This window comes from Emydura macquarii, unplaced genomic scaffold (assembly GCF_026122565.2).
Source record: "Emydura macquarii macquarii isolate MOO-44397 ecotype Brisbane River unplaced genomic scaffold, CSIRO-AGI_Emac_v2 contig_2369, whole genome shotgun sequence".
Taxonomy (NCBI): Eukaryota; Metazoa; Chordata; order Testudines; family Chelidae; genus Emydura; species Emydura macquarii.
Window position 1 is genome coordinate 1,686,442 of NW_027132506.1, and position 14,348 is coordinate 1,700,789.

The following is a 14,348-nucleotide window of genomic DNA, read 5'->3' on the forward strand; positions in this document are numbered from 1 at the left end:
CTGCCAGCCCAGGAATGTCGCCCCTGGATGGGGGCTGCCTGGACCTGCACCAGACTCTTTCCCCTGGAGTCTCCCACTACTGCCCGGACATTTGTACTGCCCCAGCCTGGAGCATGCTGGTGGCCAGCATTATCGATGCCCTGCTGGCTAGCGCAGTGCCGGGCACAGGAGGTTACATGCTGCTGCCGCCTCCTCTGCCCTAGAGCTCCCCGCGCACCCCTGGAGCTGCCGTGGTGGCAGATCAAGCTGGGAAGGCTAGTGCAGACCTTTGTGGCTGGAGGTTTCACTCCTGTTCCCGCAGCGGGGCTCGAACACGACTCTGGCACATGGGCGACACCGCCTCCGATGTGTGCGGCTTGCCAGTGTTGGCAGGGGCTCAGGGACGTTCCCCCTTCCAGGCCTGGGGCCCAAGGGGAGGCTGATCAAAGGGCCAGAGTTGGCTCTGTGCCGAGCAGACTTCACTGGGGGGGAATGTCTTCTCTCTCCGCCCCCCCCATCCCAAGCACAGTGCACTGGGGCAGTCTGCTGGTCCAGACCTGGTTAGCAAGGGGGACAAGGAGATGCCCCCTGTGCCATCCATCCCAAGTCTGGTCCCCACGCTGGTTTGCGGGGCGATGTCTTTGGAGAGCTTGCGGGGGTCGCTGCCCATGCCCAGAGAGTGCCAGTGCAGTGCTGCTCCGTCCTCGTGGCCTGGGCCGGTGTCAGGAACCCCTCACCCAGGTGAAATCCTGGCTCCTTTGAGGGCAGCGGCAGAACTGACATTGACATGGATGAGGCCCCCTGGGGTGTTGGTCCCCCAGCACTGCCAGCGCCAGGGGAGGGCTTTGGGGCCTGCTGGGCTCTCACCCCCCCGTTTCCCAGCTGGGAGTCAGTCTCTTTCTCCCAGGTGAGTGAGGTCTGTGAAACACAGGCAGCCGGAGGCTCTTGGGAGAAATGAACTCTGGAGCTCTGGCACCCCCACCTCCCAAACGAGTCCAGTCCTAGCTGTTGGCTGCCTCTCCTGACCCTGCAGCCCTTTGCTATTCCAGCTCTGCGCCCCACTCCTCACAACTCTGCTGATGCCCCTCACCCCTGATCTTAACGAAGAGAAGGTGAAGGGGTAATGATCCCAGTCCATAAGAACCTACATGGGAACAAATATTTGCTCCTGGGTTCTTCAGTCTAGCGGAGAAAGGTCTGACACAATCCAATGGCTGGAAGATGAAGCTAGACACATTCAGACTGGAAGTAAGGTGTAATTAACCATTGGAACCATTTACCAAGGGCTGTGGTAGATTCTCTGTCACTGGCGATTTTTAAATCAGGATTGGATATGTTTTGTAAAACCTCAACCCTACTATTTGAACTTGACACTAGTTCAATGGGAATTATTATGGGAAAGTTCTCTGGCCTGGGTTATCTAGTCCAGTACTTCTCAGCCAGGGGTACATGTACCCCTGGGGGTACGCAGAGGTCTTCCAGGGGGTACATCAACTCATCTAGATATTTCCCTAGTTTTACAACACGCTACAGCAACAGCACTAGCAAAGTCAGTACAAACTGAAATTTCATACACCCAGTGACTTATTTATACTGCTCCATATACTAAACACTGAAATGCAAGTACAATATTTATATTCCAGTTGATTTGTGTCAGAATTATATGGTAAAAATGAGAAAGTCAGCCTTTTCCCAGTAATAGTGCGCTGTGACACTTTTGTATTTTTATGGCTGATTTTGTAAGCAAGTAGTTTTAAGTGAGGTCAAACCTTGGGGTCCGCAATACAAATCAGACTCCAGAAAGGGGTACAGTGGTCTGGAAAGGTTGAGAGCCACTGCTCTAGTCTGACCTCCTGTATGATCACAGTGGTCCCTTATGGGCTTGGAATCTATGAAATCAACGAACTGCAAACCCCAATCTCCCAGGACACTCTGTAGCTGACTTGAAAGTTGCCATACTTCTATGAAAATACTTCAGAAACAGACTTCAGGGAGAAACTGCAGAGCTGGAACACATCTGCAAACCTGACACAATCAGAGTGGGTCTGAATAGGGACTTGGAATGGTTCTCTCATCACAAGAAGTAATTGTCACTGTTCACACATTCTGACCTTCTAATCAACGGTTGTGAATAGGCCTCATCTACTCTAACCAAATGGACTTTGCTAACACCTACCCTCCCCATTGGTGTTCCTCACCCTTGGATGTAATATATACCCCCAATCTGATTTCTATTTCATGCATCTGACCAAGTGGGTTGCAGCCCACGGAAGCTTATGCTTGCAGAAATGTGTTAGTCTTTAAAGTGCTACATTGTTTTTGCTGTATACAGACTAACACGGCTACCCCTCTGAAACCCCACCTTGCCATTCCAGCCCAGGCACCCACTGCTCTGCGGATGCCCCTCAGTCCCCACTTGCAGCTCACTCGCCCTGCCGCTCCAGCCTTGGATCTTTCCTGAGGCAAAAGCCCCAAGCGCCCTGAATTGCCGTGTCTGCAATGCAGCAGATGTCTCTGGGATGCTCAGCGGGGTCCCCAGATCCATTTCAGCTTGACCTTAGCTCCACGTAGGGGAAGGAGAGCAGAGACTGAGTGCCCGTTACAGGGCCTGATGAGCTGCCTTATTGAAATGAATCTCCCACTTCTTGGACCTTTTTTCCCCTTTGCTTCTGAAGTGACTAGTTATTCAACTTGGTGCTGTAATCTGCACGCAGCACAGCGAGTGGCGCCGGCTGATTGGTCTGACTGTTCAAGCTGACAGGCGGCACGCAAAAGCCGGGGAAGAGTTACTAGCGCCTGGCACACGGACTAGTGGCCTACCATTCAGGGCCAGGCCAGGGCTTTTGGCAAGACAGGTGCAAAACAAATGGCGAAAGGAGGAGGGAGAAAATGAATGGGAGAGCGAGCGAAGGAATGGCAGAGGGTTATGTCTGTGGGATGCTGGGGGCTGGCCCGCCCCCTCGCCTTCCTGAATGGCTGAGAATGTTCTGCTCTTCCCCGCCACGTGACTTCCCATGTCTCCCCGCTTCTCCGTCTCCTCCTCTGCGGGGAGCAGTTCTCTGCCCCTTTGCCTTTCCTTGGTTTCTCAGAAGCTGTCTTGTTGGATATGCAAAGGGAAACCAGCAAGGGTGGGGAGGAAATAAGGTCCTGCTGTTCCCACCCTTGCCCCCATCCTGGAGGAGGGACCAGATGTCGTGTGCCCCCCCCCCCCTCCCATCCCATCCTAGGGTAAGATCTGGATGTCAGGTGCAATGTGCTCCCCACCCCCCTGGTCCCACGCTAGGATAGGGTGGGGGTATGGCCCATGCTGGAGCTCTTGAGAATGGGGCAGAGGGGAAGCCTCTCTGGGTACAGAGCAATCCAATGGGGCATGGGTGCCATATAAAGAGCAGAGGCTCCCTCTCCCTCGGGGGAATAGATGAGTGAGATGCAATTTGTCAGCCCCAGCTGGGACGTCGGGGAGAGCGAATAGCCCCATATGGCCAGGCCTGCGAGAGAGCAGCACCCTGACAGGCAAGAGAGAGGCGCTCCAGGCCCTTCCCCGCTCTGGGCTGGTGGAATTACTCCTCTCCTTAGACTGCTGCTTACAGTTGGGTTTAACCGTGTGCTAGGCAGAGAGCTGCCGGTCACTTCCCCGACCTTCTTCCAGCCCCTGCTGGTGCAGGAGTTGCATGGTATCAGCAAGCAATGAAATCTGCGGCCCCTGGGCTGGAGGGACCCTGGCGGGCTGCATGTCTGTGTAGCTCTCACGGATCCAGACAGCGGGGTGGCAGCATGTGTAGTGCGTCCCCCCGCCAGCAGTGCCTTATCTCGGGGGAAGCGAGCCAGGCGTTTTGACAGGGGGCTCCCCCTGGGCGATTCCACTCAGCACTGGGAGGGTGGCATGGAGGAATGCAAGGGCCCCACCTGTTGCGGTTCTCCCACCTGGTTACCAAATTGTCCCTGATTTCCCCTTGCAAATCCTTCTTGGCTTTCCCTCACTGTGGTGCATGTGCTCGCTAGCATTAAACACCAAGGAGATTGTCATCTCCAGCACCGCAAGGATGGACCGCTCAAGCCCACCTGCCCCTCTGTTGTTAGTTGTCAGTGTTGGCTGCATGCGTGTGCCCGCCGTGTAGGTGCTGTCCCAGCTCCGTGCAGGTAACGAGACAGCACTCACGATCGAATGAATCAACATGACCACGGGTTCGCTGAGAAACGAAGGCACCCGGGCCAGATCTATTGCAGTTGAAGCACAATGAGAAGCAACCTATAGAGTATCCACCAGTACACTTCAAATCCGAGTGCTCCGTTACAATGGACCGGCACAACTTAACGGCGGGACTTTCCGTTATCCCCTAGGCTGGACAAAGTCATTGCCTCTGACACCCTCTTTTAGACACTGTTACAGACAATTTTGTTCTGCCCCTTTGACCTAAGTAGTTGCCACCCTTTAGACGTAGCCCGTACCTTACATTGAATGGTTTGGGCAAAACATCTCTATTTGTCATATTATAAGACATTTCTATCCGTCAAAGTGTCATTTCAGGGGGTCAGGTGGCCCTTGTTATCTCTTTGGTGTTAGGATGCCCTGGTACCTTCTGCAACTTTTAAGCTTGGATTTTTTTTTTTTAAAGGTCTGTGCTAGTTCAAAAGGAATTCTTTTTTTAGCGTTCTCTGGCCTCAGTTATACAGGAGGTCAGACTGGATGATCACAATGGTTCCTTCTGGCCTTGGAATCTCTGAATTACAAGCCTTGCAGATTTGATGATTTCCTTCATGTCCTAGCTCCTGGAGTCAGGTGATCATATGAGAATCTCAGCTTGAAAACACAGCTCCTAATGGCTCAGAAACCAGAAGACAACAAAAAAGACCCCAACCAGCAATGCAGAACGGCGGGGAAGCTCAGTGTGATCAGATTCACTCAAGTGGTGGCTGAGCCACGAAGACTGGCTGATGAGCCTGGTGTAGCTCTGGATGGGATCATTGCACTCTAGCCGTTGAGGCTTTTGCTTTAAAGATTCAGAGGTTCAATTCCTGCTCCCGCCCAGGGGTGCAGAGTACGATGAACAGCATATGCAATTGGCATTCATGCGGCCAGGATGTTTCTCGGGACTTTGTCAGCACGGTATGGAGAATGGCTGAACCATTCTTAGCCCCATACCGGGTAAGCCATGGAGCTCTTGGCCATCCAGCGCCATTTTCAGCCTACCACGTGGCAGAGACGCTGCCACAATCAGTGGGAAAGGTTGGCCGGCATCTCACCTGCTTGTTGAGGGACCAGGTTTCCCTGTCACGTCCATCTCCTCTGCTGACTTTCCCACTGGGCTCCAATGGCATCACTGCCAGGCCCTTGACCAGGGGTTACTGGGGACAAGGCTGCATCCTGCAGATCTGCAGTTTGCCAGAGGGCCCCACATACATGGTCCAGCTGTAGGTTTTCTTATGGGGCGAGGAGGGTGGGAGGCAGAGGGTGGACGTTCTGGGAGAAGTGGCTCCTTGCCCTTATCTCATTCCTTCTGTGGTGCTGAGTTCAGTTCCCAACTGACCACAGAAGGGGGCTGGTCATCTCATCCCGTGGCTCCTCTGCTCTCAATTCCTACAGGAGGAATCTCACCGGCCAGTCTCGCTGTCCTTGGGGCTGTCCCGTATCCCACCTGGCGTTAAGGAACCCAGATTTGGCTGGGCGCAAAGCAAGGGGAGGGTGCGGTGGGCCCAAGGCCTGTGGCAGAGTTGTTTATTGAACCATACGCTTTCACGGTGCTGCATCACCTTGGGGCATGGGGTGACGTCATGCCATTCCTGACACTGCCTACCAGGGCAAGCACGCATCTCGTGATGCAGAGTGACTGTGCGAAGGCCCCGATTGCTGCAATGCCGACAAACACAGAAGGAAGGCAGCCTGGGGGGCAGAGAGGGAGACCCCACGAGCCCTCGGCGCTGCCTGGGATCCCCTCCCCTTTCTCTGGCACAGCCGCCCAGCGCTTCTCAGAGCCTTTGGCCTGCAGTGAACTTTTCCCACTCAGACTGGACAGTGAGCGGGTGGCTAAGTACCCCTCCCAGCCTTGCCACCTCTCCAGGTGCATGGTGCACCCAGAGCAGTGTCTGGTCTGATCCCTCCTCCCAGTCTCCCCCGCCCCAGTGGGTGTATCATTGCCTCCCCCATCCCCGTGCCAGCAGGAAAAGGCGCAGGGGTGATGCGTCACCCAGGACGTCTGCAGCAAAGCTGGAACCTTTCTCACTCTGTCTGCGCTGCATGCGCGGGCTAGGATTGCTGCTCATGGCGATGGACCTGAGCTAATCTGAATCTCGCTTTGCTTGAGCACTGAAACCATGGCAACACTGGCGTCATCCCGGGCTGGCTGAACCAGCCTGGAACCCTGGGTGATTGCCCGGGCAGCTGCAGCATCACTTCTGACTCGGGGCTGTGGCTTGGGCAGCGTCTGTGCTGCAAAATAACAGGGCTCGGACCCACCCGCCCTCCCCAGCAGGATCCTGGGACATGGGTCCTGAGCAGGCCCCAAGCATAATTTTTTCAGGCCCTGTACGAACTTGTGATACGAGCCCCCTCCCACAGACATACCACAATCCCTGCAGCCTGGGCCGGGCCCCCTAGTGCCTCCGGGCCCCCTGTAAAGTGTACCCTTCCCCCTCCCATATGGGGGCCCTGGTCCTGAGTGCTTGCTGACCCGAGTCAGACCGATCTGTGTGTGGACGGAAGCGGGGCTTGGGCTCAAACCTGAATGGGAGCCTGCGTTTGAGTGTTGCCGTGTAGACACACCCGGTGTGCCTCCATTCCCCGTCGGTCAAATGGGGAGAAAAGCACTGCCCTGAATGCACTGAAGATGGGGAGAGTCTCAGCTACCACAGTAATGGGGCCCAGATACGTACCTTGCTGTGTCCGGTCAGGTTACCTACCACCGCCTCTGTTCACGCCCACGCTGCAGGATAGCTGTGTGCAAAGCTTTTAGAGCCTGCTTTCCCCAGCCTCTTTTAGACTCTGACTCTGCAGGGGCCTTGGACTGTGACAAGAGTTTTTTTTGCCCAGCTAAAGCACTGGGCTTCCCCGGCCCACCGTTGCCCACTAGCCAGGCTTGCCAGCCTTGCACCCTGTGCTGTAGATCCACGTGCCAGCCTCCGCATGCGGCGTGGCTGTTGGCAGCATAAGTCCCTCCAACGGACTGGCGAGGCGGCTGTGGCTGGTGTCCTCTCTCATCCCCCGTCTGGCTCCCTGGCTGTGAGAGTGAGCCCTGCGAGGGCTGGTTGGAAAGCCTGGCTCTGCGTGCAGGGAAAGCACCGTGTTGATGCTTGGTCCTGCTCCATTTTCTTTCTACTGAAGGGCATTTCCGATGCTCCCCCTCATTGCCGCCTGTGCTTGTGTTAGGCCTGGGTGGCAAAGGGCATTGATCACGGGCCCTGTGCAACGGGCAGATTCCGTTCCCATTCTGCCAGTCCCTCCTCCATCCACCCCCATGCACGTAGTCCTGCTCAGAGGGAATTTCTTGGCCTTCAGCTCAAGGGCATCACTTGAAGGCAGTGTCATCTAGTGGCTAGAGCAGCGTGGCAGGACTCCAAGGTCCTATCCCCGGCTGTGCCCTTGACTCACTATGTGCCTTGGACATGTCATTGCCTCGTGCTTTGCCTCAGTTTCCCCCTCTGGGGGAGCAAGAGCGACTGCCATTGCAGTCTCGAGGCTTCACTGATGGGTGTGACCTTGGGTAGGACAGCTCTTCCCCAGCACCCAGCGTTCGGGTCTGTGACAGGGCAGCGGAGGGGAGATAGGCCCCAGGCCATGCGGCAAGCTTCACGCCTCTTCCCAGGTGGGGAGAATGAAAGGGATGTGACCAGGGGGTCTGGTGACCCGATCAGGCCTTGGATGGGGAAAGCGGAGGTCTGGAGCAAGAAGGCGCAGCAGGTGGTTGGCAGAAGGAGGCTCCCTCAGCCAGGGAGAGACACCTGTAGAGCAGGCTGAGCAGGGCTGGGCTGGGAGAGCAGGATGTAGCAGCTCTCAACCTTTCCGGGCCCAGACAAGACCAAGACCCAGCCACACCCAGATTGGCCGGGCAAGCACCATAACACGCTAAGGGATTGCGTGGAGCCCCCGGCTATGAGTCCCTATAACTGATGTTGACCATTTCCAACAGGCAACGCAAAGGAGAGCCAGATTTCTGGGAACTGGGGGCAAAGGTGGAGTGATCTCCCTGGGCTGGGCTCTGTAGCATACCCCGAGTATGAGCCTCTTTCACTGCTCTGAGCCTGGTTCCCATCCAGTGGTGCCGGACCCTTGGCCGGGCTGTATCTGCCCGTATCTGACGGGGTAACAAAGAGGGGGAGCGCCTCTGTCTCATGGCTGGCCTTTCTCCTTGTGTGTGCAGGAGTACCTGGACGTGCTGGGGAGACCCATGGTCCTGGCAGGGAACAAAGCAAAACAGGTTCAATGGACCAACGTCTATCAGGATGCTCTGGTAAGGAAGACAGAAGCGAGCCCTTTCCCCAGAGTGCCAGCTTGTCCTTTCCTCCGTGGACATTTAACTTGTGTTTCCTATAAGCAGTGGGTTATGCTAATGCTTTAGGCTCCCTCAGTCAGGCTACCAGCAGCAGGGTCCTAGTAGCCCGGCTACACATGGACCGTCCTGGGAAATTCCCCACACAGCATGCAGAGCCATCAGGGTAGATTTACAGCCTCTCTCTTGGTGCCGAAAGGAAACCCGCAGAGACTCCCCTTCAGAATGTCCCAGGTGGGGTGTGATTGTGCGAGGTCGCGGATCTTCGTCAGCACAGCACGGTACAGCAGTTCACCAGCCCCGTTCTGGTGGCACTAGTCCCAGCCTGGGATAAACACCCAGATTTCCCCCGCCATGCAATGGGGCCAGGCCAGCTGCGAAGCAGAGACTGCAAAGGAAGTGTCAGAGCAGACCAAACGTCTCGGAGACCTTCCTTGACTGGTTGCCTTTTCTTTCTTTGTCCAGGGCCTGGGCTTGGTGGTGACGGGCACCCTGCCAGTGTTTAACCTCACGCAGGATAGCAGCAGCAACAGGAAGGTACGAAATGTTGTTGTCCTCCCTCCCACTCTGGGGCTCAAGTCAGCTCTCACCGGCACCCCTGAAAACTATAAGAAACTGCAGGGAGGTCAATGGAGTTACACTGGGGCGAAGCCAGTGTGAGCAGAGAACCAAGTCGTGCGTGTGTGAGGGAGACAGAAAATACACCCAACGTCATTGTGCATAGTGTGCGTCAATTCAAACTGCATCCCAGACAGCGGGGCAGAGGGACCAAGCGACATCGGAGGAGGAGGAAGGGTTTGTCTTCCAAGGAGAGCAGGAAGGGGAGAGATACAGGGAGGCTGGCAGCAGCGCAGAGAGAGATTGCACGGGGAGAGGCAGAGAGCACTGTGACAAGAGGAGCGGGTGGGAGACTGGGGCAACCAATGAGATGGGCTGTGTGGGGCCGGCTGGGGCAAGTCCCTGCTTGGTTTTAAAGAGGAAGAGGCCAGCTTGGAACCTGGCCAGAAAACCAGCGGGAGAGATGGATACAGGTCCGAGACGGATACGAGATGGACTAGGTTCCTCCTCTGCTCTGTCCATTTTCTGTTCCCTGCACGTCTTCTCTCACGCTGGAGGCAATCGCTGGAATCACTGGCTGGGCAGGGAAGGACCATTTGCACAGAGAGGCTTTCAGGCTCGCCATCTTTTGCTGCGAGCACAGCCTGGAGCTTCTCTTCAGTTCCCAAACAGAGGAACAAACTCCCAAACTCCCAAACAGAGCCCTGGGCACTTCCTGGATCAGGATCTTTCCCCTTACCTGGCCAGGGGAAGGGGGCTGGTGGGAATTGTAGTCCCGTGCTTTGCAGAGCCATCAGGCTATATAATAGTTGCTAAGTTCCACCCCAGAGCTGGCTGCATTTCAGTATTGTGGCGGAAATGCGTAATGTGTCGCGTCTGTGAAGTCCTTTGGGATGACGGTGCCTAGAAACGGAAACGTGTGAGAAGGAGGGACACAAGCCACGTCTCCAAATCCAAACTGTGTGTGTGTGTGACAGAGAGAGAGGCTGTTTTGCACCCACTATGGGGGTGGCATGGCACACAGCTCCTGCCAAAGCAGGGTGCCCACCGCTCTGCCCTCAGTCCTGGCCCTGATGCCATTCTGTTTGCTTCTTTCCAGAACCAGCTCGTCCTGGGCGTGATGGGAATCGACGTGGCTCTCAACGACATCAAGAAGCTGACGCCGCGCTACAACGTGCGTAGGGAAGCCCGCCCCCGCTCAGAGGGGTGCCTCACAAGCCAGCTCTCGGGCCGTCCCTGGGGGCCATAGCGCATAGCGAGGAGAGAGGGGAAACAGCGGTTTCTTTGCTCTGCTTTGGGCCGGGAGGGGAGGGGAACGCAAGCCATAGAACAAGCAGCACCAACTCCCTTGGTCCTTCCCTGCACCAAATCCCGGCCCCTGCACCGGCCCGTTGACTCCTGCAGGCGGGACACTATGGGAAACAGTTTCATGCAGCTCACGCTGCTTGGAAGCAGGTCCCCCACTAACAGGTGCCAGCTACAGTGACTTGACTTACGGCAGCGGAGTGTCTGGCCCCACACGTCTTACCCTGCCGGGAAAACGCGTAGCTGGGTTCCACAGACCCGACTGCCAGGGGCAGAACTAGAGGTCGGGCGACATCCCTGCTTTGTCAGATCTCCAGCCTGGCTGGGCTGAGAACACGTCACCCTGTCACGCCTGTGGGTGTGACTCCAACCTGTCAACAGTCATTGTTCTCTGCAGACACCGCTGCCAGGGCAGGGTTGTTCTAGCAGACTGGAGAGCAAGAAGTCCCGGGGCGAGGGGGGTATCAAATGTTCAGGCGGGAAGGGCTGCTCTGGTCAGACAGGTGGGATCGTTGGCACAGGGAGATTTTGACGATGGCAGAGTGAGAGGCGTATCGGACCCCTCCCTGCCAGCTTGCTGGGACACCTCAGTCCAGCCTGGCATTTCACTGTGACTCTCCGCAGGTAGAGAAGGCTCAGTGGGCAAAGCCGAGTGTCAAGGATAGAGAAGTTTCCCTCAGCCTGGGGATGCAGCCCCTTGCAGAATGAGAACCTGGGCTGCGTCCGAGGACAGGCAATGGGTTCAACCCCTCGGAGGATGAGAAGCAGAGCTGCATTTCTCTGCCTCTGGACCCCAGAGGAGGCAGGGGGGGGTTCTGGGCCAGGCCCTGGAGAAGACAGGGGGCCTGTGAATTAGGATCAGCTGAGGTGGGCCCTGATTGTGCTGGGCAGAGACCGAGCGCCTGGCCTGCCTTTTGCGAGCTCCGAGCTCCTTCTAGACCCTAACCCACCGTCTCTTCTCTTCGCCTCCCCCAGCTAGGGGCTAACGGCTACGTCTTCGCCATCGATCTGAACGGATACATCCTGCTGCATCCGAACCTGCAACCCCAGGTGAGGCCAGGGTCCTTTCTCCCTAGCTTTGAGCCCTGCCTTCGCTAGCTGGGCGTGGAACAGCCCTACTCTGTCGGGGTCCCAATGCAGGGGCGCCTGGAGCACTCGCAGCCCCAGCCGCTCCACCCTGCTCCTGTGCAGCCTCCCACGCCGCCGAGGGTCTGACGCATAGCCAAGTGTCAGCAGACGGTGGCGGATGGGGTGGTAGCAGCAGGGGCCATTACATGCCTATTGAAGGACATCGCTCCCACGAGGAGGAAGAGCAAAGCTCCTAGCTTGCACGACTCCCCTCAGGGATCTTGTGCCTCAGTTTTCCCAGGGGTTAAAATGGAGAGTCATGAGCCTGAGCCTTCTCTGTGAAAAGCTGGACATCACCTGCTCCATCCCCGGCAATGCGTCTGCTGGAGAGGGGCGCCCAGTGAGCCGGGCCTCTCAGAGAGCCGGGCACCACCCCATTTAGGGCTTTGAAGGGAAGGGCTCCGTGCTGATGTAGTTTGCTCTAGTCCAGCCCATGGCAAAAGGGAATGACAGGACTTGAACACTCCACACGCTCTAAATGGGAACAGCGGTGATGAAGTCACTGGAGCAATACTACCTTACACCATCTGAGGATCTGCTTGCTGCTTTCAGCTAGCGGGATGGGCACAATCCTGGGCCCCTGGGGGAGAAAGCGTGGAACATCTGCCACTCCCCACACGCACAGCTGGAGCTAACTGGGGATGCTGCCCTTGCAGCCCGTCGCAGCTTGGACAAACATCCCAGCCCCGCTAGCCGCACTCTGCCAGCCCCAGCGGAGGGGCTGCCCACCCAGCTGATCCGGAAAGGCAGGGACCCTGAGCGACATTATGGTCAGAGCGATTCACACACGCAAAGCATGTCTGCGGGACCCTGAGGTGCCAGTTCTGTCTGCACCATGTGCCACAGAATGACATGAGCCCTCCATAGCCCTCGGCAGGCAGGTCAGGATCCTTGTCCCCCGGTGCAGGGGAGGGAAACTGAGTCACAGAGAGGGGAAGTGACTTGCTCACGGTGATGGCAGCTCAGTGTCAGAGGGAGCCAGGAATAGAAGCCAGGTGTTTGGACTTCCTGACCCTCCCTCTCCGGTCTGGCTGTTATCTTGCACTGGCTGGCAGGAGAGGTGGGAAGGCATCAATAGCATTGGCTTCCTGTCACCTGCAGGGGGGCCCCCTTCTAGTCCCCCACGTTGGGGAGAATGTTGCAATTTTGTGCTGTGTATGAACATGCTTGTATGGGTTTGCGCATCTGCAGGCGGGCATGCCGTGTTCTCTTGCCATTCAAAGGGGGAGATCCGTGCCAAGCAAGGCGCCCAGGCCTGGGCACATGGGCTCTGGCTGGGCCTGGATGGATTCACTCCCCAGTTAATTACCCCTCACTCCTATGCCCCCAAGACCCTCTCTAGCACGCCCAGCTGAGCAGGAAGCCCTGTCACACGTGGGGCATTAATTGTCCCATCTGCAGGCCATGACGTATGGGCCCCTGCTCTGATCCAGACAAGGTGCATAGGGATTAGCCCAGTCCTTTAGGAAATACAGCTACCTGGGGATATGAAGCAGCACGCGGCAAGTGGGATCATTTCTCTCGTGGGGCCGCCACGTCCGTCAGTGCAAGGCAGGGGACACGGGCTCCCCCCTTCAGAACTAATCGAAGAGATTTATCATGAAGAGGCAAGCTGGGAATTAGGCACTGAGGAATGGCGGTGAGCAGGGGGAAATACGTTTCATCTGCACGAAGGTCCCGCGGGGCTCATCAGCGTTATTAATGGGTGGCTGATAAGCAGCAGAGATGGATGGGGACGCGGTGGAATTGATTCACTCGCCTCTGTCCCCTTCCGCTCGATGGGGCTGGAAGTGCACTCGGCCCGTTCCACTGCCCGTGCGTGTGTTGTGTTGACCTGCCGCTGCCCGGCATGGTGAGAGAGGCCAGGGAGGGAGCATCAGTCTTGGCAAGATCCTGACCTGGTAAGCTGTGATATTCCCCCGGGTCGCAGAGACAGGCCCGAACACCAGGTCGATAGGGCACCAAACTGGGGAGGATCAGATCTGGACTGGACTCCATAGCCTCTGTCTCTAGATGGGACTGGCCAACCCCCCCGGAGTGAATTGCCTGTAAATACGGGACCACATTCTGACTGGGATCTGGCTGTCAGGGCTGCTAAGAATGCAGGAGTAAGGGGCTTTGCCCCAGGAGACATTTCCTTTCTGCCATGCAGCTCCCTTTGCCTGTGTGCACATGCAGAAAACTATAATGCCTGCGCCTGCTCCCAGTTCTGCAGGCCTGCCAGGTGGATGGCTGTCCCAGGGGCAGAGAATGGCCCAGTGGTCCCGGTACCGTGGTGGGGAGGGGCGGGGGTAGGCGTGTGCATTCACATATATGCTTGCACTGGGGGTCTCTATGGTTCTTGTCTCCCAGGGATCCCTGCCATCTACTATGCCCCGATTACAGACAGATGTTTATTTTCATTTGCTGGCCCAGCACACTCGCCTGGGAAGCTGAGAGTCAATCTGGGTCTTTCCAGCTTGTGCATTGCCCCGAATAAGGGTTCTGCAGACAAACCTGTCCTTGGCAACCCCTGTGCAACCCCCACTGCCTCTGGACTCCCCCCTGCCTGAGCCCTCACTGCCACCAGCTTCCATCTGTGCAACCCAAATAAGTCACACTCTGTAGCCTCACGCGCCCTCTCCTGGAGCTGTGCTGGTTCTGTGGGGCTGCCAGGAGTAAAAGGCTGTCGAAAAAAGCCTAACAGCTCTGTTCCTCAGTTTCCCCATATGTAAAAGTTGGCTCATAACCATCCCCCGCTCTGGGATACAGGGAGCGTTAATTCATTAGTGTCTGCAGAGCACTTCATGATCCTCAGCGAGCAAGTGGGATGAGGGGTGCTAGGGAAGGCAAACAGTTAGACAGGTTCGCTTGGGTCTCCTTCTTCCAGCATCCACCATGCCCTGGGCATTCGCT

General features: G+C 56.7%; 1 protein-coding gene across 1 annotated transcript in view; it reads left to right on the forward strand.

The window, feature by feature from the left end:
- The window catches only part of CACNA2D2 (calcium voltage-gated channel auxiliary subunit alpha2delta 2), a 467,666-nt gene that overhangs the window by 417,419 nt on the left and 35,899 nt on the right, over positions 1 to 14,348 (forward strand). Inside the window, exons 15-18 of the mRNA XM_067561187.1 lie at positions 8,334 to 8,423; positions 8,928 to 8,999; positions 10,120 to 10,194; positions 11,301 to 11,375. Of these exons, the coding sequence (XP_067417288.1) occupies positions 8,334 to 8,423; positions 8,928 to 8,999; positions 10,120 to 10,194; positions 11,301 to 11,375 (312 nt within the window). The remainder of the gene's footprint in view (positions 1 to 8,333; positions 8,424 to 8,927; positions 9,000 to 10,119; positions 10,195 to 11,300; positions 11,376 to 14,348) is intronic.